At 44.2% G+C, this 27,299-nt stretch overlaps 1 protein-coding gene and 1 long non-coding RNA gene across 2 annotated transcripts in view; one reads left to right on the top strand and one right to left on the bottom strand.

Annotated features, from left to right (window-relative positions):
• LOC126997606 (serine-rich adhesin for platelets-like) overlaps positions 1-27,299 on the bottom strand; it is a 62,793-nt gene that overhangs the window by 9,424 nt on the left and 26,070 nt on the right. The window contains exons 3-4 of the mRNA XM_050858790.1: positions 2,420-2,530; positions 1,931-2,051 (exon numbers count right to left, since the gene is read on the bottom strand). Of these exons, the coding sequence (XP_050714747.1) occupies positions 1,931-2,051; positions 2,420-2,530 (232 nt within the window). The remainder of the gene's footprint in view (positions 1-1,930; positions 2,052-2,419; positions 2,531-27,299) is intronic.
• The window catches only part of LOC126997608 (uncharacterized), a 106,135-nt gene that overhangs the window by 1,791 nt on the left and 77,045 nt on the right, over positions 1-27,299 (top strand). The window lies entirely within an intron of this gene.

A 27,299-nucleotide genomic window follows, 5' to 3' on the forward strand; every position in this document is an offset into this window, starting at 1 on the left:
GACCTAATCGATTTATAATAGTATTGTCTTGTGAGCTTTCTGTTAGTTATCTACATATTATTAGGTCAAGCTGGGAGCATACACTATAGCGTCGTGTGGCGACTGTGCTCATCTCCGTCCCATTGGGCCATTGAGTCTGTGGTGGGAAAGAACCCATTATCCTGCCACAGGGCCATTGTAACATCTGGGTTACCACAGGCTACCTTCCCCAAGTATCTCCAGGTACCCATTTCTCGACCATCCAGTAAGGAAGGATGAGCAGCGGGGGGGCTACTCGCCAACTGCCCAGGCTGGGATTTGAACGCAGGCCGGCACACTCATAGTTGGGATTGCTAACCGCATAAAAATAAGCATAATTTTGGATACATTAGATTCTTACCAGCCCAGAATAAATCTGGCTATGAAATGGGGCTCCACCTATTTTAACAGTAAATCAGGTAACAGAGAAAACAAATACAGAAAATCTCTTCTATTTGGCAATCACTGACTCTGAAAAGGCTCTTGACTCAATGAAAACTGTAATGGTGCCGAATGTGATGTACAAGCTGGGTGAAGGGGAACTCTTATCATATTTTTTTTGAAGACACAAAGATAGAAAAGTGACTGTTACTTAGACTTTTTTCCTATGCTTGAAAAGTTCCAATAAGAAAAGGAGTTGAACATGCTGATACCATATTACCTAAACTTTTTGCTGAATTCTTATAAGAAATGGATCCTGTCATTAGTTATTTAGGATGGGAAGGCAGCCTGCATGGAAACTCGCTTGGGGTGACTTTTGAAGGTGGCATTGTAGGGTGGGCGAGGCAATGCACCCCCCAGCGTATGGCTCCATGAATGATTGAATGATTAAAAGAAATATTGAAAAAAACTGAAGGGGAGGAGGAAAGAAAATTATAATGGAGATTTTTACTTTAATAACCTTTGATTTGGAGAGGACAATGTTCCTTTTAACAGCTCTCATTGTGGCTGCAGCAGATGATAGGAAAACTTCACTAAGAAAGTCAACATGTAGTGCCAAAGGGGAATAAGGAAAATTTCTGTGGCACGGGTCAAATATAGCAGTAGGTCTTACTACTAGGTGAACACAACCTTGGCCATAATGTGACACAACATTAACATGCACAGCCTGTCTCTTGGTGGCTGAGGCTGGAAGGTCACTGCTGGATGATGGTTCAATGGAAAAGAATATGTGAAGCTCAGTAATAGTAATCTTAAAGCAGGTATTAAAATCATAGAATGCATGATATCACTATTCATTGATTTTATTTAATTATTTTATTTATTTATTTATTTGTATATTTGTTTATTATAAGAGGATGGTGTTATCGATAAGCGACATTGAATTTTTTGACCTAGAGAGTGGTTCTTAAAGTGTTAGAAAACTAATATTATCTTACAAATCAAAGCTTACAAAACAGAAGTGACCGTAAAACACATTCACTCATCTTACCATAGAATCAACATGAGCTCGGGCAGTGTCATTTATTTTTGTTGTTGTTGATGTAGTTATTTATGTACTTTTGAACATAAGGTCATATTCATAAATGCATCAAGCTCCCATTATGACTATTCTCCAAGGCCACATAGACGATCAACCGGGTTTCATGGATGGTATTCCCTTAAAACTAGGATCGCAAAACAGTCCATGAAAAGCACAGCAACTTCTACGAGAGGTTTCTGATACAGGCGTACAGAGGGGCCGATATGTTAACCCGGTAGCTGCAGGGAATCATATTTCTTAAAGGCCCCTCTAAGCGAATTTACAAGAAAAAATCATGTCACGCTAACCATTATATTATGTGTATCAATGCATTTGTGACCATTTTATGTATCCTCTATTTTTTGGGGCCCCATCGCTGGTACGCGGTAAAGCCACAAATTTGGCCCGTCGCTGCTGCCGGGTTAATGAATGTTTGCTACGCTTTCTCACCTGAATGGCGGCTCGAAGGTGGAGGTGTTGGCCATGTTCCTCCACCCCCGCTGCGTCAGGATGCTTGCCCCCGTCACCACACAGACGGGGGACATGATCGGCTGGCCCCCGTGTTCCATCCCTGCAAGACAGATTACATTTTATTACCTATCATCATCATCATCATTATTATTATTATTATTATTATTATTATTATTATTATTATTATTATTATTATTATTATTATTATTATTCTGGCTATACTTCTTCATTTATTTGTCTGATGCTCCGGAAAATACATGTTTTTTGGAGAGGGACAGTGTAATCTCTCTCTCTCTCTCTCTCTCTCTCTCTCTCTCTCTCGACTGCCACTTCCTTCAACTAAATATCTACTAAAGTCAAAATGCAAAGTCTAGGTGGCATTAAACATCAAATTTCAATATGATTTCACTTGGATTTTAGGACAGATCACCTAGTCTCAGCATCTATGTAAATCTGTGTAAGTCTCACCTCGGAGCGCCACCTCGGCCGTTGGGTGGACGAGCTGGTGTTTCAGGGGCAGGTAAACGTAGGGGATCTTCTCGGCGTCAGAGCTGCTCACGAAGTCTGCCAGGATGCACTCTATAGGGGGTAAGAGAGAAAAGGAGGTGGTTGTGATTTGCGCGTTAACGGTGGGGTTCAGGTTGTTTGCGTCTGGTTGTTAAGGGGAGGTTGTTATTTGTGTGTAAGGTAGAGGTTGTTTTTATTGATATGCCTGGAAAGTTGAGGCTGTTTGTTTTATTTATCTGTAAGGGTAAGTTTGTTTGTGTTCTGTTTATTTATCCCGTCTCTGTCCTTACTGTCCATCTATCTATCCTTTCAATCTTTCTGCCCTTTCAATTCTTCTATCTTTTCTCTCTCCTAACTATCCTTTGTATCCCTTCTATGTTTCCTTTCCCTTTTCTATCTATCTATCCTATCTATCTATCCTTTCTCTATCCTCTCTATCCTTACTTTTACGGGAACTAGAAACTGCATAGGACAAAGACAGGTAGATAAGGGATCAAGAGAGAGAGAGAGAGAGAGAGAGAGAGAGAGAGAGAGAGAGAGAGAGATGGTATTATGCTGGAGTGACGGATAGCCTAGTAGCACGCGATGGGAGACACTAACTCATGTGGGTGAAGTTTTAATGCTTATGGCTTGCAGAGGGAGAGGTTACGACCGTGATTCTGGCTACACTGTTTCTGTGGGTGTCCATTCTGCTATGTATATTTTGTTGTTTGTTTACTTATGCGGTGAATCTTGGCTCGTATACTTAATGACATACATACACACACACACACACACACACACACACACATACACACGCCTGGCAGTCGCTTGTTCGTTTGTGCGTTTGCTTTTTTATTTTCGTTTTTATTTTTTGAAATGTGTGAAGGAAGTCGATGAGGAATGTATTATAAGTGCTTTAGTGAGTCGCCATTGCTCTCTCTCTCTCTCTCTCTCTCTCTCTCTCTCTCTCTCTCTCTCTCTCTCTCTCTCTTCCGTATTGCAGTTTTATGTTTTTTTCAATTTCTCTTCCTTTTTTCTTTTGCTTATTGCTTCCTCTTCACTCCTCCTCCTCCTCCTCCTCTGCAATTTTATGTTTTTTTCAGTTTCTCTTCTTTTTTTCTTCTTTTGCTTATTGCTTCCTCCTCACTCCTCCTCCTCTTCCTCCTCTTCCTCCTCCTCCTCCTTCTCGTGGACTAGTTTCAGCGTTCAGGAACACGTTGCGGTGCGTCGTGGTAAGGTAGTCCAGTTTAGTTCCCCCTCAAGGAGCTCGCGGAGAGGCAGACCCCCCTTACCCTCCCCTGACCTTGCCCTGCCCCGCCTAGCACTAAGATTCGCTGGACACCTTCAGGATAATACCTTGACCCCGGAACATAGATAGATAGATAGATAGATGGATAGAGAGATAGAGAGAGGTAGTTTAATGACCACAAAAATGAAAACTATGAAGAAATGTAACTATAGGATAATTCTTGACCACCCGAACGTATAGATAGATAGATAGATAGATAGTTTATTGACCACATTGACGATATACATTAAAGAAAAATAAACCCTACATCAAAGAAATAAAAATGCGGTCAGCTCTAGTGAATCAAATAACAGTAAATCACATAGAACAACGTAACTAAGTATATAATAAATAGAAAATACACACACACACACACACACACACACACACACACACACACACACACACACACACACTTCCTTCACTCGGTATACCCCCAGCAGCTTCTTCTTGGAAAGGGTCAGAGTCCTCCTCCTCCTCCTCCTCCTCCTCTCACTCTTTATCCACCCTCCCATCTTCACTCACTCCACACCCTCATTCCCTTGCATCACCAGCCACTCTATCATCATTCCTCCCCATCTTCTTCCTTCTTCTTCCCAGTCACGTGGTTCTCCCTATCTATTCCTTCTTTCTCTATCCTCTCCTTCATCCCCTTGCATCCCAATCCTTCTCTTTAACTCTCTACTCCCTCCTGCCTCCCTCTTTTATCTCCCTCCATGCCTCTTTCTTCCCCTTCCCCCGTCTCTCTCTCTGCCCTCCTTCCGCATTTCTCTCTATTCCTCCTCCTCCTCCTCCTCCTTGTCCTCCTCCTCCTGCTTTTTGCTTCCCTCCCTCCCCTTAGGGTGTCTTTAGCATGTCAGACGAGGTAGGAGGCGTGTGCGATGATCCTATCCTTGCGAGAGAGAGAGAGAGAGAGAGAGAGAGAGAGAGAGAGAGAGAGAGAGAGAGAGAGAGAGAGAGAGAGATGAAAAGTGCACGGAGAAAAAAATAAAAGGAAAAGAAAAGGATAAGGAAGCAATATGAGAGAAGGAAAGTAAGAGGAAAGACAGAAAAAACAACAAAAACTAGACAAAACAAAATACAGAGAGAGAGAGAGAGAGAGAGAGAGAGAGAGAGAGAGAGAGAGAGAGAGAGAGAGAGAGAGAGAGAGAGAATTTTAATCAAGGCTACTGTCAAAATGCACGGCCGAAGTGTCCTGAGGGAAGCAGGTCAGTTAGTATCCTGAAGCTGAGGACGGCAGGAAGCCTTCTTGTGGTGGTGGTGGAGGTGGCGGTGGTGGTGGTAGTGGTGGTTGTGGTGATAGGGTTGATGCTCAGGGTGTAGAATGTGGTGGTAGTGATGTAGGTAGTGGTGATGATAGTGGTGGTGGTGGTGATGCTGTGATGGTGATGGAGATGCTTCGGATGCTGGTGGTGATGGTGGGGATTCTACTGTATATCGTAAGGGTAATAGTGATGCTGGTAATGTAGTGGAGGTGATGTTTGGGGTGGTAATGGTGGTGGTGGCTGATGGACTGTATAGGAATGGTTGAGTAAATGGGTTGAATGTTATAGAGTGCAATAATATATACGAGAAATTAAACCAAAGAAATGTAGAGTCTCAATTGGAAAGGGGGTTTTGTGGTATGGTGTGGTATGGTGATTCAGTCTTACAGTGAGTGGGTTACGTTTTAAATGGTGACGGTGTATTAAGCTCAGGAAGAAGAGGAAGTTGGAAAGTTTCGTTTAGTCGGCGCAACATCTGTGGTCATACGCCGGAGAGAAACAGAAGGGGAATGAATTATAGGATTAATACCTGGTACCCATTCACTGCTGGGTGGACGTGGGCGTAGGGTATCGGAAAAGCCGCCCAAATTTTTCCACTCCGCCTGGGAATCGAACCCGGGCTCAGGAGGAAGAGGAGGAGGAGAAGGGTTGTGTGATGGCGCAGTTCAAGACGAAAGGAATAGTTTTAGTGGTGGTGGTGATGGTAGTGGTGATCTTGGTGATGGTGATGAGTTGCGGTTATTTAATATGCATGAGGGAGGAGGTGATAAAAAAAGGTTCGAGTGATGGACTTGTTAATTAAAGGTATGGCAGGTGCATAAGACTTCAAATACTAAAGTAACATCAGGGCAGTTCTAAGGATGGCGAAACTAGTAATATATGGAAGGCTTTAGTGGTCTTACTGATAGTTACGATAGTGATGATTTTGATGCTGGGCTGAAAGGGTTAATTGCTCTATGAAAAAAAACGATGATGATGATGATGATGATGTGAAGTTGTTTTTGTCGTTGTTGGTGATGAAAGTAGAACAAACAGAAGTGTTATTATAGGAGAACAAGGAAAGGTAGGTACGATGCATATGGTGAAGTAGGCCTATACTGGGTTAATTGTTATTGCAGAAAGTATGATGATGATGATAACGATGATATGAAGTTGATGGTGGCAAAGTAGTATGTCAAATAGAAGTGTTATTATAGGAAAGGGGAAGAAACGGTAAATAGGTACGATATATTTAGTGAAGTATAGTGATTTAATTGTGAGTGGAGAAAGGAAGATAGTGAAAATGATGGTGATGATGTGCAGTTGAAGTTGTTAGTGGTGAAAGCAGTATGACAAATAGCAATGTTAGTATAGGGCGTATGTGTGTGGTGACTTACAGTGTAGTGAATACGATAAAAGAGTGATGATGGAGGTGTCTCGGATGGTGAAGGAGGGCACTTACGATCTACAACTGATAATTACGGTGAAATATTGCGTCCTTAAGTGTTAATTTTGTGGTGACGTAAAAGCCTTAGGCCTAGGCAAGACATAGTGCGGTGTTGGCGGTGTGGTGACAGAAACAGAATGGTGTTGAAACGGGGTACTGACGGTGATGGTGACTTAAATGATGGTGACGGGCGTTGGAGTGGTGGTTATGGTGATGAAGATGGTGGTGGTGATGGGGATGATGATATATCGTACGAAAATGGGCGGTCGGTGATAGTGAGGTCGCGGTGAAGGGTAGTGATGGTGTTGAGAATGGGTGGGCACTGGTGGTGATGGTGGTGACAGTGTTGATGAAGAGCAGAAGTAGTCGGGTAATGGTGATTGAAGTAGGTGGTGGAGGTGGTGGTGGTGGTGGTGGTGACAGTGTTGATGAAGAGCAGAAGTAGTCGGGTAATGGTGATGAAAGTAGGTGGTGGAGGTGATGGTGGTGGTGGTGGTGGTGGTGATGGTGGTGAAAGTGTTGATGAAGGTGGTGATGGTGGTGGTGATGAAAGTAGGTGATGGTGGTGGTGATGGGTGGTGATGGTGGTGGTGGTGATGATGATGGTGGTGATAGACAGTGTGGGGATGGGTAGAATTAGGAACAGTAGGGTAATGGTTATGGTAATGGTATGAATAGTGGTTGATGGGTGGTGGTGGGTGGTGATGGTGGTGGTGGTGGTGGTGCAAGGACCGGTCAAGGGTAGGAAGAGAGAGAACCTTGTCCCTCCGTAGGGCAGCAATATAGCTCACCACCACCACCACCACCACCACCATCACTACCACCCTCACGTTCGTGCTCTCGTTCCTCTGCCTCCTCTTCTTCTTCCTCTTCTATCCAGCATTCATTATTTTTTGTTCGTGTTATTCTTGTTTTCCTTTCTCTTCTCCCTCTTCTTCGTATCACCATCAACACCATCATCACCACCATCACTACCACCCTCACGTTCATGTTCTCGTTCCTCCTCCTCTTCTTCTTCCTCTTCTATCCACCATTCATTATTTTATTTGTGTTATTCTTGTTTTCTTTCCTCTTCTTCTTCTTCGTATCACCATCAACACCATCATCACCACCATCACTGCCACCCTCACGTTCGTGCTCTCGTTCCTCTGCCTCCTCTTCTTCCTCTTCTATCCACCATTCATTATTTTATTTGTGTTATTCTTGTTTTCTTTCCTCTTCTTCTTCGTATCACCATCAACACCATCATCACCACCATCACTACCACTCTCACGTTCCTGCTCTTGTTCCTCCTCCTCCTCTTCTTCTTCCTCTTCTATCCACTATTCATTTTTTTTGTTTGTGTTATTCTTGTTTTCCTTTAACGCTTCACTAATCCCTTTTTCAACGTAATGTCTCTTTAACTAATCTTCTAAGTAATTCCAAGTGACTAGTACGTACCTAATTACTTTTCAATGTATATCTCTCCTTAACTAATCTTCTAAGTAATTCCAAGTGACTAGTCTGCTTCACTAATCACTTTTCAACGGCTGTATTTTTTAATCAACCAATCTCTTCGGTAATTCCAAGTGGTCAGTCTGTACCTAATCACTTTTTCAACGTCTGTATTGCTCTCCTTAACTAATCTTGTAAGTTATTCCAAGTGACCAGTCTGCGCCTTGTTGTACCGCTTCGCCGATCACGTGTCAAGTCTATGTTTCTTCCTCAGTGTTTTTCCTTATCTTCGAACCCATAAACCAGTCGCTCTTAACCTTCCTAAATGGCCTCACAAATCAATATACTGGAGGCTCAAAGTGGATGGCTCAGCTTCTATTGTACAAAGTCGCGCATTAAAAGACTTGAGTTAATTTACCATTGTATGCAGGAATGTCTGTTGTGTGTGTGTGTGTGTGTGTGTGTGTGTGTGTGTGTGTGTGTGTGTCTTTGTCTGTCTGTCTGTCTGTCTGTCTGTTTGCTCTCTCTCTCTCTCTCTCTCTCTCTCTCTCTCTCTCTCTCTCTCTCTCTTCGTCTTCTTTCTTCCTTTCTCTCTCTTTCTCTCTTTCTCTTTCTTCCTGTTCTTTTTCTTTTTCTTTCTTACTTCCTGTTATTTCTCTTTTTCTCATTCATTCTTTATTTTTTTTCTTTCCTTCCTTCTTTCTCTCATTCATTCTATCCTTCCTACTTAATTTGCTTCCCTCAGTAATATCTTTTTCCCCCTGTTTTATGAGGTAGCTGCATCTTACATCTCGGCATTTCCTCCCTCGCCTGCAGTCTTATGCCCTAGGTCTGCCTGAACCTTGTACGCGAGCCAGATTATATAAAAACAGGCAATTGGTCTTGATTAAGCACTGTAAGCACGAGAGCTGGGCTTGTGGCGCTGACCAGGTGTTTGATGCGAAGGTAGTCTGGTAGCTTCCTCTTCTGCTTGTTCTTGTTCTTCTTGTTCTTCTTGTCCTTCTTCTTCTTCATCTTGTTTAGTGTTTAATGTATGTTTTTGAGGATACATTTTTTTGTTTGTTTTTGTTTCAGCTGATATGAGTGTTATGTGATAGATAAATAGATAGATAGATTCTCTCTCTCTCTCTCTCTCTCTCTCTCTCTCTCTCTCTCTCTCTCTCTCTCTCTCTCTCTCTCTCTCTCTCTCCTGTTTTATCTCCGTTCCCCCAATTATCGCCTCATTCGCCCATGTCCGAACACACACACACACACACACACACACACACACACACACACACACACACACACACACACACACACACACACACACACACACACACTTCCCCATTCTTGTGTTCTGGAAATTCCTCCCCCCACACTCTCTCTCTCTCTCTCTCTCTCTCTCTCTCTCTCTCTCTCTCTCTCTGTGTCTGCTGGAGTGTCATTTGGAAGGTCACATGAGACGCAACAACAACAACAACAACAACAACAGCAACAACAACCTAAATAAATAAATAAATAAATAAATAAAATATCTCACGGGGAAAATAATTAGAGCCAGTGTGAGGGAGAGGCGATTAAGGGCGTACATAAAGAAGGAGAGTTTATATACAAGGAAATAATAAAAATAATAATAATAAAGAAATTAATTAAGATAAGGTCCGTGAGGGTATAGTATATCTTTCGGCGTATGATATCCAGCGTTGGCAGAGAATGTTGGAACTTATAACAGAATAGGAAGCCCCAGGATAAGGGAGGCAGAGGGAGGAGGAGGAGGAGGAGGAGGAGGTGGTGATGGTGGTGGTGGATGGTGGAGTGGTAGGCGCTGGTGGAGGTGATGTTGGTGGTCTTAAATGGATGAAGGTGAAGGATGTAGAAGGGAATGAAAGAGAGGAGATATAGGAATGAAGGATGGAAGAAAGAAAGAAAGGAGGGAGGGAGGGAAGGAAGGAAGGAAGGAAGGTAAGGAGATAGGAATGAAGGAAGAAAGAAAGACAGACAAAGAAAGGAGGGAAGGAAGGAATGAAGGAGAGGAGATAGGAATGAAGAAAGAAAGAAAGAAAAACAGAAAGAAAGGAGGGAAGGAAGGAAAGAAGGAGAGGAGATAGGAATGAAGGAAGAAAGAAAGAAAAACAGAAAGAAAGGAGGGAAGGAAGGAAAGAAGGAGAGGAGATAGGAATGAAGAAAGAAGGAAAGAAAGACAGAAAGAAAGGAGGGAAGGAAGGAAGGAAGAAAGGAAGGAAGGAAAGAAAAATACCTACGAATATATATAAGTGCTGTAGGGTGGTGATGGTGGTGGTGGTTTGATGTTAGATCCTTAGATGTAGAGATTTTATATACATATTTTTTTCTTTGTGATTTTAGAGGAGGTGGTGATGGTCTTCCTGTATTCCTTTCCTGTGGTAGATTAAATTTTGGTCTGTTTTATTGCTCAAGTCACCCTGTATTTGTCTGTTTCTGTGTTTGTCTGTCTATATTTCCATGTTTGTGTATCTGACAGTCTGTATTTCTGTTTGTCTTTTTGTCTGTTTGTCTGCTTCACTCTCTTCCGAATTACAAACTTCAGCTTATAAGTTTCACTCTCTTAACTTCGTATCTGTTTGTGTCATATTTCTTGTCTTTCAAACACACACACATATCCCCTCCACACACATCCCCTCCATACACATCCCCCCACACACATCCCACTCACATCCCTCCTACCCCTTCCACACAAGCTACAGGGCACGGACATATATTGGATAGGGTGGCACGCGGCCGTAACCATATCACCCACACATATCCCCTCCACACACATCCCCCTCCACACACATCCCCCACACATCCCTCCTCCTCCTCTCTCACACGCTACAGGGCACGGACATAGATTGGTAAGGGTGGCACCTGGCCGTAACCATATCACCCAAATGGAAGCTGCAGGCAATGTTCACGGGCGTGTTCTGGGCCACGCTACAGTACTTAAGTGGGTCGCTGGTGCTGACAGGGCCGTGTCTTCGCGGGTTTCTGTGGTAATTTATTGCGGGGACGAACGCGGTGATTTCTATTTCACGGGTGGGCGGTCTCTCTCTCCCCCAGGTGACACTCGACGGTAATTTATGAAGGTAGGCCAGGTAGGGTGTCCCGGGAGGATGGAGATAAGAACTTATAGGTAGGAATTGAAGTTGTCTTGATATTAAGCGTGAGAACTCTTGATTTTGCGAACTCCTAAGGCATTTTTATGTGAGTGTAAGTACAGATTTGATTATTAAGGCAGGTCTAGTAACAGGTAGTGTGGCCCTTTGAAGGTATACTCGTGTCAACTTAAATTATTTTCATCACGGTGGACGAGGGAGAGTTTCCGTGCTTTTATTAACTGTAACCGTGTATTTTTTTTTTTACAGCAAAGGAAACGGAAAAAAAGAGAGAAAAAGCCTGCTAAAAAAGCCTACTGTTTGTGTCTATTTAGGTGTATTGTATGTTAGTTAACCTTCTCATCCTTCCACCTTAGTCATTTTATCTGCAGGCCCATTTCCAGATCATAAGTACACAATGGCTACTCTAGATGTGGGTCATTGATAAATAAACAAACGAGGAATCTATATGGACTTCCTCTGTTGTCCATGATTCGTATAGGCCATAAAACATCGGTTGACCACACACAAATATCTCAGCCTACGGGGGGAAGGAGCTGATTAACTCCATGTAAAAGAAAGTCTGTTGATTATAAACTACAAGGGCAGGGACGTAACTTTTAATAACTCAGCCTAGATGTTTGTAGTTTGCAGCTTCATCTGTGTAATTACGGACCATTTCTTTAATCAGATATCGCGGCGCTGAATACCAATGGGTCGGAAGCGATTAACTGTGAAGCCCGGCGTTCTTTGGCTTTTCCAGTGACCTTCGTACAAGTATATATAGCTGGTCTTCTCTCATCCATTTTCCATGTATTTTTTTGGTGTTCCCCGTGGATGTATTTATTTTATTTCTCGCGATAAACTGTGAAACCCGGCGTTCTTTGGCTTTTCCAGTGAGCTTCGTACAAATATACATCGTTGGTCTTCTCTGATCCTTTTGAAAATACGAAGTGCACAGATTTTTCATGTATTTTTTTTTGTGTTCTCTGTGAATGTATTTATTTTATAGCAAGGAACGGAGCTCAAGGACTTATAAAAACAAAAACAAAAAGATGGGCTGGAAAATCTATTCGGAATATGATCGTAAAAAAAAGAATAAATCCAAGAAGAAAGAGAGACGGATAGGAATGAATAACCAGATAGTGAAAAGGATGATAGTGGGAATAGTACGAATAAAACTTAGAAAATAAGATTAAAAATGATGTATTACCAAGACACGCTGCATTGCCTGACTATAGATCCCCCACGTTCACACCTGTCATCCCAATCTGAGGTGATCACACACACACACACACACACACACACACACACACACATCTGTCAGTTGAGCGTTAGGTGAACTCGCTCACTACTCACGCAAAGACTACTAACGGTTCTGTCACGAGAGCATTAAAACGTCACCCACTCTTTGTCTATTACGTTACGGTCTTATAAACGCCAACGTACCATCATAGAATACCTTTTTTAATGGGTAACTTAGGATTTTTCTGTTGGCCGTTCAATAACGCTGATGCCTTATAGTGAGTGATAAGCTTAGTGTAGTTTGAGGAGGTAGATCGTGGCCTTTGCGTTCCTATTATGCTTTGTTTATCGTGTGCCAAAGTACTATCATAGAAAACCCTTTTTATGGGTAACTTAACATTTTTTATTGTCTTCGATAATGCTTATAGTGAGTGGCACTTGTAGAGTAGTTTTAGGAGGTAGACTGTGGCCTCTACGGTGTTATGAGGCTTTGTTTATCGTGTGGCAAAGTACTATCATAGAATACCTTTTTTTATGGGTGACTTAGGATTTGTCTTGTCCGTTCGATATTGCTTATGACATTGAGAGTGATAAGTATAGTGTAGGCTGACGAAGTATACTGTGGCCTTTACGCTGTTATCATGCCATGTTTATTGTCTTCAAGGTCTTTATACCCTGAGTGATAAGTATCGTATTGTAGTCTAAGGGCGAGGTGCCTCAGTTTGTTAGAGCATGAAGGATAATTAGATGTGATGCCTTGTGGACAGTGTTACTCATTGTTATGCAGCGTGTGGGCGTAAACTGGTGCCTTGGAGCTTGTTTGGACAGGAGCGAGAATTGGATGTGACAATTTGTTAGTGTACTGTTACTCTGAAGTCCAAATCCTTAAACGTTTCGAACACCCATTACTATTTTCTAAGGCCACAAGGAAGACTAACCGGGTTGAAGATGCAGAGGCCGAGTAAAACTTATCACCAGCATCACAAAACACTACGCAAACCTCAGCAACGTATCGAGCTTCCATTACGACTATATCCCAAGGCCACAGTGAAGACTAACCGGGCTTTCATGGGTGTTTGTCCCGTTGAAGATGCAGGGGCCGAGTAAAACTTATCACCAGTATCACACAACACTACGCAAACCTCAGCAACGTATCGAGCTTCCATTACGAGTATATCCCAAAGCCACAGAGAAGATTAACCGGGTCCTCATGGGTGTTTGTCCCGTTGAAGATGCAGAGGCCGAGTAAAACTTATCACCAGTATCACACAACACTACGAAAACCTCAGCAGCGTATCGAGCTTCCATTACGAGTATATCCCAAAGCCACAGAGAAGAGTAACCGGGCTCTCATGGGTGTTTGTCCCGTTCAATCTGCAGAGACGATCACCAGCTTCACAAAACACTACGAAAACCCCAGCAACGTATCGAGCTTCCATTGCAACCATTTCCCAAGGCCACAGAGAAGATTAACCGGGTCCTCATGGGTGTTTGTCCCGTTGAAGATGCAGAGGCCGAGTAAAACTTATCATCAGCATCACAAATAGTCCATTGAAATCACAGCAACTTTTACGAGAGGCTTTTTAAACAGGGGGAACTGAGGTGCGCGCCGAGACGTTAAAAATACGGGGTTAGTCGTACTTTAAAAAACACGGGGTTAGTCGTACTTTAAAAAATACGGGGTTAGTCGTACTTTAAAAAACACGGGGTTAGTCGTACTTTAAAAAATACGGGGTTAGTCGTGCTTTAAAAATATCGTACTTTAAAAATACGGGGTTAGTCGAACTTTAAAAATACGGGGTTAGTCGTGCTTTAAAAATATCGTACTTTAAAAATACGGGGATAGTCGTACTTTAAAAATACGGGGTTAGTCGTGCTTTAAAAATATCGTACTTTAATAATACGGGGTTAGTCGTGCTTTAAAAATACGGGGTTAGTCGTGCTTTAAAAATATCGTACTTTGAAAATACGGGGTTAGTCGTGCTTTAAAAATACGGGGCTAGTCGTGCTTTAAAAGTATCGTACTTTAAAAATACGGGGTTAGTCGTACTTTAAAAATACGGGGTTAGTCGTACTTAAAAAATACGGGGTTAGTCATACTTTAAAAATACGGTGTTAGTCGTACTCTACCGGTGCAGAAGTGACGCCATTAGTAAATTTAGTCTATCTCAAACACTTGGATGGTTTACACACGGTTTGCACAACTGTTCATGCAATCTTGTGATCCTGCGGTTTATTTAACTCCGTCATTATGTACAGCCCCTGTGGAGACTCAACCCCCTTGCCCTCCTCCCCTCCACTCGCACACACGAGCCATGGCATCACGCCCGAACTCCACCTCCACCTCTCTTCCACCCACCCACCCACCCACCGGTAACAGTACCCGGCGGTGTGCGGGCCCTTGGCGGAACGAGTGGGCGGTCGGAGGCCCTTGTCCCACCGCGGGCTCTGGCGGGTGGGAGGGAGGGAGGGAAAGGTAAGGGTTGGGGAGGTAGGGGGAGAGGAGGGTAAGGATAGGAAGGGGAAGAGTAGGAAGGGTAAGGTAAGGAAGGGTAAGGGGAGGAAGGGGAAGGGTAGGTAGGGGAAGGGAAGGAAGGGTAAGGGAAGGGTAGGAAGGGGAAGGGAAGGAAGGGTAAGGGAAGGAAGGGCAATGGTAGGGAGGGGAAGGGTAGGAAGGGGATGGGAAGGAAGGAGAAGGAGACGGTAGGAAGGGGAAGGGAAGGAAGGGTAAGGGTTGGAAGGGGAAGGAAAGGGAAGGGAAGGAAGGGTAAGGTAAGGGAAGGAAGGGTAAGTTAAGGGTAGGAAGGGTAAGGAGAGGAAGGTGTCAGGGAGGAAGGGCATTGGTATAAGGGTAAGGGATGGAGGAGGCTGGAAGGGAGGGAAGAAGGTAAGGGGTGAGGGAGGCAGGAAGGGAGGAGAAGGGTAAGGACGTATTGCCAAGGGAGGTCAGAATGGGGGCAAGAGAAGGGAGGAAGGGAGGGATTGAGGGAGATAATGATATATAGAGAAGAAGGGAGGAAGGGAGGTAATGATGTAGAGAGAGAGAGAGAGAGAGAGAGAGAGAGAGAGAGAGAGAGAGAGAGAGAGAGAGAGAGAGAGAGAGAGAGAGAGAGAGAGAGAGAGAGAGGAAGGAGGAGAGAGAGGTAAAGGGAGGGAGGTAATGATGAAAAGGGAGAGAGAGAGGGAGGAGAAGGGCAAGGATGCAGAGACGAAGGGAGAGGTAGATATAGAGGGAGGAAAGGAGGGAAGGAGGGAGGGAGGTAATGCTGTAAAGGGAGAGAAAGAGGGAGGGAGAGAGAGAGAGGGAGGGAGATGCACAGAAGAAGGGAGAGGTAGACATACAGGGAGGAAAGGAGGGAGGGAGAGGTAGAGATAGAGGGAGGAAAGGAGGGAGGGAGAGGTGGAGGAGGAGGGAGGGAGAGGTAGAGGAAGGGAGGAAGAAGTAATGGAGGTAATGGAGGTAATATCTACAATTATATTTCTTAAACTAGACCTTACGTGCTACCCTCCCCCCCACCCCCCCTCCCCCTCCTCCTCCACCCTCCTGCCCCTTCATCACCACCTTGCTCTCCCTTCCACGCCCTCCACACCCTCCACTAACACCACCACAAAGAATCCTCACCTCCACTTCCACCACCACCACCACCATCCCTACCACCACCACCACCACCAACAACAACAACACAAGCTAAATGCATTCTTATTTATTTTTCCTCCTTTTTTTCCTTTACTTCCCTCTCTGTTTCTTTCTCTTCATTCCCTTTCCTTTATTTCCCTTTTCATTTCCTCCATTCCCTTATTTTCCCTTTCATTCCCTTCCCTTATACCCTTCTCTTAATTTCCTTCCCTTTCTTTCCCCTTTCTTCTCTTCCCTTTACTTCACTAATTCCCCCTCTATACTCCCTTCACTTTAAACCACTTACGACCACCACCACCACGACCACAACCACGACCACAACCACGACCACCATCCCGTTCTCCTTAATGATCTTCCCACATTCACGTCATCAACCAACATGACTTCGATCCCTCAGAGCATACCTGCCCCGTGTCACTGATTCAGATCGGTAGAGGCTGCTGGGGCGGGGGAAGGGGTGAGGGAATGGGGGATATCAGGTGTGCGTTGATTGGGGGACATGGGCAGGTGAGGGGGCAGGTGATGGGGGGTCAGTAAGGAGTTGGGGCAGGGGAATGGGTGAGCCGGTGGGGGATATCAGGTGTGCCTTGATTGGGGGACTTGGCCAGGTGAGGGAGCAGGTGAGGGGGGTAAAGGGGGCGGTTAAAACTATCACCAGGATCACAAAACAGTCCACCATGGAAAGCCAGAGAACATCTATATAGGATTTTGAAACAGGCTAACCGATGACCCTATACGTTTAAATACACGTTCCGTAGAATTGTAATGATAGCCTTCTTTGTACTGTTTCTACCTGCATTTCTTATCTGCTTCCTTATAATGGCAAGGGGCAGAGAGGTAAGGAGTAGGCTGCAGTGATATATGGGAGCTTGCCTTTCTTCTCCTGTATCTTCATTCCTCTTCCTCCTCCTCCTCCTCCTCCTCCTCCGCCTTCTCGTCTTTCTCCAGGCGTGTAGAGGGAGTTATGATGGGCAGTGATGTAGTGTGTGATGTTTGTTGCCTTCTTCTGCTATTCCTTCCTTCCTTTGTCTTATATTGGTTGTAAGGGGAAGGGGAGGGAAGGGAGGAGACACTATGTGATATGATGGTAGCCTCTTTTTTCCTCTTCTGTGTCCTCTTTCCAAGGCCGTAAGGGAAAGGGAAGAGAAAAGGAGGAGAGAGTTTGCAATGATTTAAATGGGAAACTTCTACTATTTTTTTTCTTTCTCTACTGGACTTTCCTTCTTCTTTCTCTTCATCTTTCTCTCTCTAGTGCATCATTTTCCTCCATTCTTCACTCACTGCATCATTTTCCCTTCTTCAATCTTTTCATCTTTCCCTCTATACCTCTCTTTTCATTTCTCTTCTTCATCATCTCTTTTCATCTCTCTATTGCAGCATCTTCCTCCTTTCTCTCCTCATCTTTCTCCACTGCAGCATCTTCCTCCTCTCTCTCCTCATCTTTCTCCACTGCAGCATCTTCCTTCCTTTCTTTTCATCTCCCCACCTACCCCTCTCTCCTCCCTCCCTCTCTCCTCTCCTTCCAGTCGCCTGCCCCCCTCTGGCTGCGCAACGAAGCGAGAACCCGCCGAATAAGGGAAAATTGGGGCCTCGGGTGTTGGGGGCTCAGAAGAGTAACTCATTGCGGCCGCTAGGGAGGGCGAGAAGACAGCGTTTGTTTGTCGGTGGCGTGGTTGGCTCCTGGGCTGATTGGTTGACTGGCTTGGCTCGTGGGCAGAGTAGGTGGATGACTGGATGGATGTGCGGTTGGGTGACTGGGGATGTTGTTTGGAAAGGTCAGATTGAGTGGGAGTTTTGGGATGGATGGCTGGATGTCTGGAGATGTTGGTTGCATGGAAAAGTCTTGGTTGGATTTGAGTTTGAATGGATTGGTAAGTGGATGTGTAGGCGGATGACTGAATGGATGGGATGGATGGAGAAGTTGGTTGGAAAAGTCTGACTGAGTGGATGTTTGGATAGATGTGTAAATGGATGTATGGGTAAGTTAGTGGATGACTCCCTGGTTGACTTGCAAACTGGATGACTGGCTGACTTGCCGGCTAGGATAGAGAGTAGTTGATGGCTGGATAAATGGATGAATGGTTAGGCTAGTGGATGATTCCCTGATTGACTTCTTGAGTGGATGACTGCTGGCTAGGATAGAGAGTAGTTGATGCCTGGATAAATGGATGAAAGGTTAGGTTAGTGGATGATTCCCTGATTGACTTATTGAGTGGATGACTTGCTGGCTAGGATAGAGAGTAGTTGATGCCTGGATAAATGGATGAAAGGTTAGGTTCGTGGATGGTTCCCTGATTGACTTATTGAGTGGATGACTGCTGGCTAGGATAGAGGGTAGTTTGTGGCTGGATAAATGGATCAAAGGTTTGGTTCGTGGATGGCTCCCTGACTGGCTGACTGGATGACTTACTGACTAGGATAGGCATTAGTTACGTGGGTGACTGATTACCTAACTGGATGGGTACATGGATGAGTCAGTAGATGGCTTACTGGCTGACTTGCAGGTCGAGTGTCTGGCTGGGTGACTTGTTAGCTCGACGGAGGCAAACTGGCTTAGCTCGTGCAGCAATCTCCAATCTTTCCTTCTTTTTTTAGGTCTAATAGCCCAGCCGGTTTACCCAGAAGCTCTACTTATGACACACACACACACACACACACACACACACACACACACACACGCGAGAGTCGTCTACAAACATTCATCTCGCTGTGTACAAGTCATCAGTCACCGCAGCGCACGACTACCCAGAGGAAAATGAGTCAGGCGAAAAGATTACAAAAGATGTTATGCGCTATTGAGACGCTCCGCTTCCTCCCTATACGTCCGTCTAGTCCATCCGTCCGCTGGTCCGTCCGCCCGTCCGTCCGCTCGTCCGTGCAAAAGTCTAGTTAATATTGACTTTAATCTTTATTCATACATTCACAGACACGTTGTTTGTTCTCCTTCCTTACTTAGCTTCTCATCCGCCCTCCTCTTCTTCTTCCTCTTTTTACCCTTCCTCTTCCTCCTCCGCTGCGTGCCTGCCTCCTCCTCTACGTCTTATCTTCCTGTCTTTCTTCATTCCTCCGATTTTGCTTTCTCTTCCTTCTTTCTTTTATTTTCTTCTCCTGTCCCTTATTCGTTTCCCTTTTTCTTGCTTTCACTGTTTGGATTATTTTTTATCTTCTACTTTATATTATTTTCCTTCCTCCTCCTCTTCTTCTTTTTCTTCTTTTTCATCTTCTTTTTTATAATCTTCTTCTTTCTTTTCTCCCTTCCTTCCTTCCTTCCTTCCTTTCTTCCTTATTATTGTTATTCTTCATCTTCTTTTCATCATCATCATCATCATCATCTTTTCCATCTCCACCACCATCGCCACTACCTCCCCCTCCCCTTCCTCTTCCTTCCACCCCCAGCACCTGACGCGGCGGCACCAGCGGCTGGGAGCGGGGTAAACACACAGTGGCACGCACCCCATTATTTATCGCCTCTTCGGGGGGTTTTAAGCGGTGGCAGGGAGAGCGCTGGTCCGGGGCAGACATACACATACACACTCACAGACACACGTTCCTCCTTTATTCCCCGCATCATTACTATTCATGCCCAAAGTGAGGGGAGACTGGTGTTCCATAAATCTTCGAGAGAGAGAGACAGTTTATTTTTTCTTACATATTTTTCTTTTCGGGACGTCCTGGTTAACTCTCATGTGCCTCGGTTGTTTATGTTATTTCAACGACCTGATTATATATAGTTGGTACAGTTTATGGGTCCGTTTTCTAATTGCGGTTGGGTATACACGAGTTTATTTGGAGGTAGCAGGCTTGTGTTTACCATAGCTTAGTTGGGCATAATGGGTTGCGAATGGAAGTCTGGCTGTTCTCTCTCTGTGTTGGTGTAATGAGGCGCCCTGTCCTTAGTTTGTTGTCATATTGGGTCACTATCCGGTCTTAGGTTGTTGAGTTAAGGTGGTTTTAATTCCTAGTTTGTGGTTTGTTATAGTGGTTCTCTGTTTTCATGGCCCTGGTTACATACACTTGGTAGACTTTATGGTTTCGTCTTTTTAATTACGGCTAGGCTTATTGTATGACTGGAGTTGGTTTGGTTGTAATAGGCCTTTGTTTAGAATAGTTTAGTTGGGCATAATTGTGTTTCTAATGGAGGTCTGGCTGTTCTCTGTCTGTGTTGGTGTAATGAGGCTCTTTGTCCTTAGTTTGTTGTATTATTGGGTCACTATCTGGTCTTAGTTCGTTGATTTAAGGTGTTTTTAATTGCTGTTACTTTTTGTTTTGTTTTAGTGGTCTTCTGTTTGCCATTAGTCGCTTTATTGGGTCTCTTTTTTGCTCCTAGTGTGTTCTTTTAATGGGGCTTTATTTTCGCATACTTTGTTGTTTTTTAGGACTCTTGGCGCTTAGTTTATTTGGCGGGGCTCTTATCGGATTTTAGATTGTCCTTTTAGTTGGGTTTTATATTCCTTAGTTTCTTGTTTTGATGGGCTCTACTCGGCACTGGTTATAGGGCCAGTCTTATAGTCTAGTACAGCACGTTTGTAAGCTCCCAACCAAACACAAAACACGACGAAAATTCCTTGTTTAGTGTTTTTTTCACATTTGTTAACTTTTTATGCCCTTGAACTGATTCCACTGCTGTAAAAAAGAAAGAAAAAAAAAACTATGCAAGGATTTTTCGTCGTGTTTTGTGTTTGGTTGGGGAGCTTACAAACGTGCTGTACTGGACTGTAAGACTGGCCCTATGTCACAGTTCAAGAGGGAGATGAGTGCCGTGGCAATGATACAGGTAGATGACACGCTTCAATCCTGACTTATTCTCTCGATCGTCCTCTTACTCTGGATTAGGAAGTCTCGTGCACCCCTCCCCTCTTCCTTTTTTTTATTTAATTTTTACAGCAAAGGTGACAGTTCAAGGGCGTAAAAAAAAAGAAAACAATATTAAAAAAAAAGCCCGCTACTTACTGCTACCGAATAGAGTACATAGGAGTGGCCAAAATGAGGGGTCAGTTTCCTTGTCAACCTTACCACGCCTTGCAGTTCATCCCGACCCTCGCAAGCATGAAAAAAGGAGATAGTTCACTCAGATGGAGACTTGGCCGTATACGTAATGGGGAAACACAAGATTTATTATTTATATTTTTGAAGGTGAAGGTATCGTAACGTATAATGTGTCGCGCATATGACAAGAACACGCTGCATTAAATATTTCCTAGAGCTGCGTGAGAAAGCTGAACCTGTTTCCTTGAGGCAGGCGGATGAGTTAAGGCTGAGTCACTGACAGACCAATCACTTAGACGCCCTGATGGACATGTTACCTGTGAAATGACGCCGGGAACCAGGTATGAGTCCCACCGTTGCCAGATTCTTGTACTCAGAGCGTAGTATTTACCGGTTTCTGACGCCTAACTAATGCCAAGAAACATCAGGATCTAACTCTTTAAACGATAACTATTAATGAGTTTCGTTATCGGAGCCCAGAAGACAGTTTTGGGGGTAGGAAGTCGGGAAATATAAGCGGTTGAGTACGACAATCTGGCAACGCTGGGTATGACGGGAAGCAGATAACATATGACATCCCTCCTACTCATCCCATAACCGGTGCTCGTCAGCTCTTACAAGAATTACCAAGGGAGAAAAATCACCATAAACAGAGTAAAGAGGAACGTACCAGACCCCTTTCCGTGAACCCCGACTATAATCTCCCTTGTTCATCCTGGCTTTTCTTTGTTTTCAAGCTCGCGGGTGTAATTTAAAGATCCATTACCCGGAACATAAACTACCCCGCTGCTTCTGAATTCCTGGCTGCCCCTGAGGGTTAATATGGGCCTAAGGGGAACGGTTATTACGGTCCTTCAGGCTGTTAATCATACTTGCGGTGCTTACGAGAAAGAATAAAATGTGTAAGCGAATCCGTCATTGTCATGGTCACTGTGGATCAACGTTGCCGGATTGTCTTACTCAGCCTCTTATATTTACCGACTTCCGACCCCCAAAACTGCCTCGTGGACCCCAATAAGGAGATTCACTTATAATTATCGTTAAAATAGCTAATTCCTGATGTTTCTTGGCAATAGTTAGGCGTCAGAAACCGGTGAATACTCTGCCCTGAGTACGACAATCTGGCAACGGTGCTGTGGATTGTGCTCCCGGCGAAGAGTCTTGCTTTATTAGAAAACGCGAGGAGACGGAGGTGCTTGGTGAGGTGAGGCGTGTTAACATCTTCACACAAGCATGCTCCCCCTTGATTAAGTAGAACACCAGGGGCGCTTTGTTATATCTACGTGAGTGCCCCCTTCTCCCCCCCCCCCCCACACACACACACACATATAAGACACAAGGAGACGGAGGTGCTTGGTGAGGTGAGGCGTGTTAACATTTTCACACAAGCATGCTCCCCCTTGATTAAGTAGAACACCAGGGGCGCTTTGTTATATCTACGTGAGTGCCCCGTTCTTCCCACACACACACACACACACACACACACCATCACGTTCACCCACACCGTCACCCAAATGAAGGCGACGTGCGGGGGTGGGTGTCTTTTGTGGGTATGGTGGCGCCGCGGCCGTTGTGTCTATACCGGCCACCCATACACACACACACACACACACACACACACACACACACACACACCCTTGTCAACTCCCAGGTAGCGGTGCGAGACGAGGCCCGGCGCCCCCCCTCCCCCCCACCAACGCCCCCAGGTGTCCGCTAGCTGTTATCTCTGCCCTTAGGAATAGTGCCCTTCTCCCCCCCCCTCTCTCCCCCAATCTCCCTCTCTCTATCTATCTTTCTATTTATCTCTTTTCGTTATGGTTCCGTCCCTCCCTCGGGGTAATTAGAGTTGGATTCTGTTTATTGTAAGAGTGAGATGAGCTGGAAAGAGTTAGATGAGGTATGTTATGAATCTCCTAACTTTCGAAAATGGAGTTTGTTAGTGAAATGAGAAAAAATGAAGGGAAAAATAACTATTGAAAGGATTTGAGGATACTTGAGGACTTGGATAATGAAATACAAAAAGTCAAGGCAGCAAGAGGAGGAGGAGGAGGAGGAGGTGGAGGAGTTTAGCACCACATTGAAAATACGCGTAGTATAAATCGGTATAGTTAGAGGTATGTTATGAATCTCTTAACTTTCGAAATGCTTATTCTTTTTAAACCACATACTCAAGGCAAAAAGAGGAGGAGGAGGAGGAGGAGGAGGAAGAGAAGGATGAGTTAAGCACCACATTGAAAATACGTGTGTGAAAAATCGGTATAGTTAGATGAAGAATGTTATGAATTTGTAACTTTCGAAATACCTATTCTTATTAAACCACATACTTAAGCTAAAAGGAGGAGGAGGAGGAGGAGGAGGAGGAGGAAGAGAAGGAGGAGGAGGGGCAGGAGGAGAAAGAATGCGCAGAAAATGAGAAAGAAAACTAACAAACACGAAGAAAAAGAAGAGAAGAAATGAGGGAGTGGATAAAGGAGGAAGAGGAGGAGGACAACAAGAAGAAAAAGAAAAAGAAAAAGAAAAAGAAGAAGATGGAGGAGGAGGAGAAGGAGAAGGAGGCAGAGCAGCTCACCACCACAAAAGAATGAAAATACCCGCTTAAAAATTCAAATGCTATCTTAAGTAAATCGCATACAAGCTATCCCACCGCTTCTGCACCAGACTAAAACCCAACCTAGCGATCACGTCACGATAAGAATCACACCTACCCTTTGCCCTACTATACATAACACAGAAAACTGGACCAGGGCGAGGCGGGTGAATGCGTAGGCAGCGGGCATAGAGAGGACTGCTTATGTGTGTCACGGTCTGCTGGGGATGGTCTAAGCCTCTAAGAACTTCGTGGCTTTCTGAACGTGATGATTAAGTGGAAATGGAGGAGGCCGTGGAGGTGGTATTGCGGTAATAGAGTAGAGGATAGAGAGAATAGAGGCAGTGAAATAGAGGCTCTTTCCTTATGGTATTTCTATGTTCCATCTCTCACCACTATCCTCCTTTTCTGATGCGCTCTTTCTTTTACACTCAGTTGTACACAATATCCTTTCCTCTGTCAGTGTTTCTTCAATTCTTCTCTTCCTCGTCTCCTCCTCTTTGCATTCCACCACGTTCCTTCCTTCCGTGTAGAGACTGGACAGAATAGCGGCAGTAGAGTACAGGAGGGAAGGTGCATGTGTATCTTAAGTGGACATATATGTGTAGCTAGAGCGAGCGAGACGCGGGCACAGGGTATGTCAATCTACTATTTGAAAACACTTAGGAGGTCGGGGCGGCGGAGTAGCGGCACTAAGGAGGAGAGTTGGGTGCTGTGTTTCGCTACAGTATACACGAGTGGACAGAGGGAACGACACACAGGGCTACAGGTTCTATACACGTAGTCATCTGATGCTATTGACGGACGTGTGTGTGTGTGTGTGTGTGTGTGTGTGTGTGTGTGTGTGTGTGTAGACTAACGGTATGTACAAAGAACGTATAATATGTCCAATTTACGAACTTATTTTTATCGTCGACTTCGGGTTTTCTATTAGTACTGTAAATAACATGATACACTTTACGACTGGTGTTCCTGATAGACTAAGATCCTTCACGGTATAAGGATGTGCGTAGGATCTTCAGGTAATACAGGTCAATGTGCTTAGGGCGTGAGGGGTGCAGGTAGATGTAGAGATAGGGCTGACGTGGGCTGAAAGGGCTGGCTAAAGGATAAATGAAGGGATGAGGGTATGGGGTTAAGGCTCTGAGATGTGGGTATGAGGACTAAGGGTGTGGATATGCATGGGTTGGTGGACTGTAGGGGTGGATGGAATGGGTTGACAGTGTGTGGGTGGGTGGGTGTTTTTTAAAGTGGTGGGTGGATTTTAAAGGGAGGACAGTTAGGGAAGGGCTAGGTGTGAGAGGGTGTAAGGGTGGGTGGATGGATTTTAAAGGGTGGATGGTAAGGGAGGGCTATGTGTGGGTGTAAGGTTGTTTGAATGAATTTTAAAGTGAGGATCGTAAGGGAGTGTGGGTGTGAGAGGGTGTAAGGGGTGTCTGGATGGATTTTAAAGTGAGGATGGTAAGGGAGGGCGGGTGTAAGAGGGTGTAAGGGTGTCTGGATGGATTTTAGAGGGAGGATCGTAAGTGTGGGAGGGTGTAAGAGGGTGTAAGGGTGGTTGGGTATACGTAGGAAGGTGTCGAAGTGTAAGTAGTGAGTGTTGGGTGTAGTGACTCATGGTGACCTTCTGAGAGAGACACAAAGGTTCACGCACACACCCCAGAAAGGTCACACACACACACACACACACACACACACACACACACACACACACACACACAAACACACAAACACAAACACACACCTCAATTTTTTCCTCTTCCGTGAAAACACAAAATCTTTTAATGACGGAAAAACAGCAAAATCACGCAATTCCACCTCGTTTTCCTCGAAGATTTTTAGGCAAAGATAACAATTTTTTGGCACGAAGGACTTATCTTATTATCCCTTCACAAAATTACATCGAAATTGCGGCACCGTCCCATCATCCATCTGTCTGTCTGTGTAGATGAATCCCTTATTTTCCATGTCCATAAATAACTCCGAAATTCTCCCTGTGACAAAAGTCCGTATTTTTTCAACGCATCGGCACCTCAGATCCAGCGTTGCCAAATTACCATACTCATCGCATTTTCGTTGTTCCTGACCGATACCTGTAGCAAAAAAGAACGAAAACCAACGATATTTAACTGTTTTAACGATAACTTTAAATTTCTATCGTTATTTGTGTGTTTACGACAGTCGTGGAACCTAAAAATGATAATTGCAATGTTCAGAGTACGACGATTTGGCAACGCTGCTTAGATCGTCCGTTTGAAAAGCCTGATGTCGAGGAAGTTACTGGGCTCTTCACGGACTGTTTTGTGACCCCAGTGATAGTTTTACACGACTTCTGCGTCTCGATCGTGAATAACACCCATGAACACCCGGTTAATCTTCTCTGGCCTTGGGAAATTAGTCGTGATGGGAGATCGATGCGTTTGAGAATATATAACAATTAACTAGGTCGTCATAATCTTCCTTCCCGGGCTATTCTTGGACTGTCTTTCCCTTCTGTCATGTGAGTTGCGAATTTGGTCCTGAATTGTTTTTTTTTTGTTTTTTTTACTTTGTTTTTCGTAGGAGGCTTGTTTTGACTCCACATATAAAAGACTCAACTCACCTGATAGCACGCACACACGCACCCACACACACGCACCCACACCCACACACGCACCCACACACACGCACCCACACACACGCACCCACACATACGCAATGAATAATGATCCTGATAACAGCACAGTAACTATTGACTTAGCTACTAACCATACATACATACATACATACATACATACATGCATACATACATACATTCATACATATACATACATATTTATTAACGACGAAAAATATACTCCCACAAATAACTTACGAAACACAAACTACTGATAAACTTAAATAATGTCTCTAATTGTTTCAGAAGGACGTCGTAGTAAATTTGTTAGAGTTTTGCTTATCATCGTATTTTCTTTTTGTTATTTTAGTAGTACTTTTGTTTTTATTTTATTTATTTTTTTTTGTTCCCGTCACGCCACTCCAAGGTCACATAATCTTACTGAACTGTGGCGAGCGTGTTTCATTTTTCTTTTCTTTTTTGTTTTAATCTTGTTCCTTCCTGTTTTTCCTCCGCCACCCTTTCTTGGTTTGAGTCACCCCCGCACACACACACACACACACACACAGTTACTATAATCAATCTGCCACTCACTGTTTTCTTCTTCTTCTTCTTCTTCTTCTTCTTCTTCTTCTTCTTCTTCTTCTTCTTCCTCAAAGTGTAATTCTTCTCCTTCCTTTTTTTTCTTTTTCTTACTCCACTTTTCTGCTTTTCTTTTAGTTCATCTCCTTTTCATTACTTTCCTTCCTCCTCCTCCACTCCTCCTCCTCCTCCTCCTCCTCTTCCACGTAATCTCACGCATACGTCAGCAGTACAAAGAGCGAACGCCCCTGCTGGTAACACTTATTTTTGCTCGTTATAAGAAGTTCCTGAGTCCGTGCAAGGAAAAAAAAAAAGAAAGGTTAAATTCCACGTTCATTATAGCCACGTGATTACTTAAGCTTTTATTCGTCAGAAGAATGGCGTTTTTTTTTTTTTTTTTTTTTCTTCTCGCTCTCTCTAAGGTTCATGGTCTTTTGTCCCCCCTTGAAAAGAAAATGGGATGTAAGGACCCGTGCATATAAGGTTATGAGAGGTAGTTTTTTTTTTCTTCTCTTTTTTTTTTATTTTCGCTTGCTGGTCCGTGTATTGTATTTGCCGAGTGGTACGACTTAAGCAGGTTTTGTGTGTGTGTGGGGGGGGGGGGGTGGGGGGTTGTGTGTGTGTGTGTGTGTATTTTTTGTGGTATTTAGGTACGTTTTGTCTTTTTTTTTCTACTTCCCATTGTCCTTTCACGACCAAGAATCAAATATATTGTCTCACA

The sequence above is a fragment of the Eriocheir sinensis genome, chromosome 12, assembly GCF_024679095.1.
Source record: "Eriocheir sinensis breed Jianghai 21 chromosome 12, ASM2467909v1, whole genome shotgun sequence".
Lineage (NCBI taxonomy): Eukaryota > Metazoa > Arthropoda > Malacostraca > Decapoda > Varunidae > Eriocheir > Eriocheir sinensis.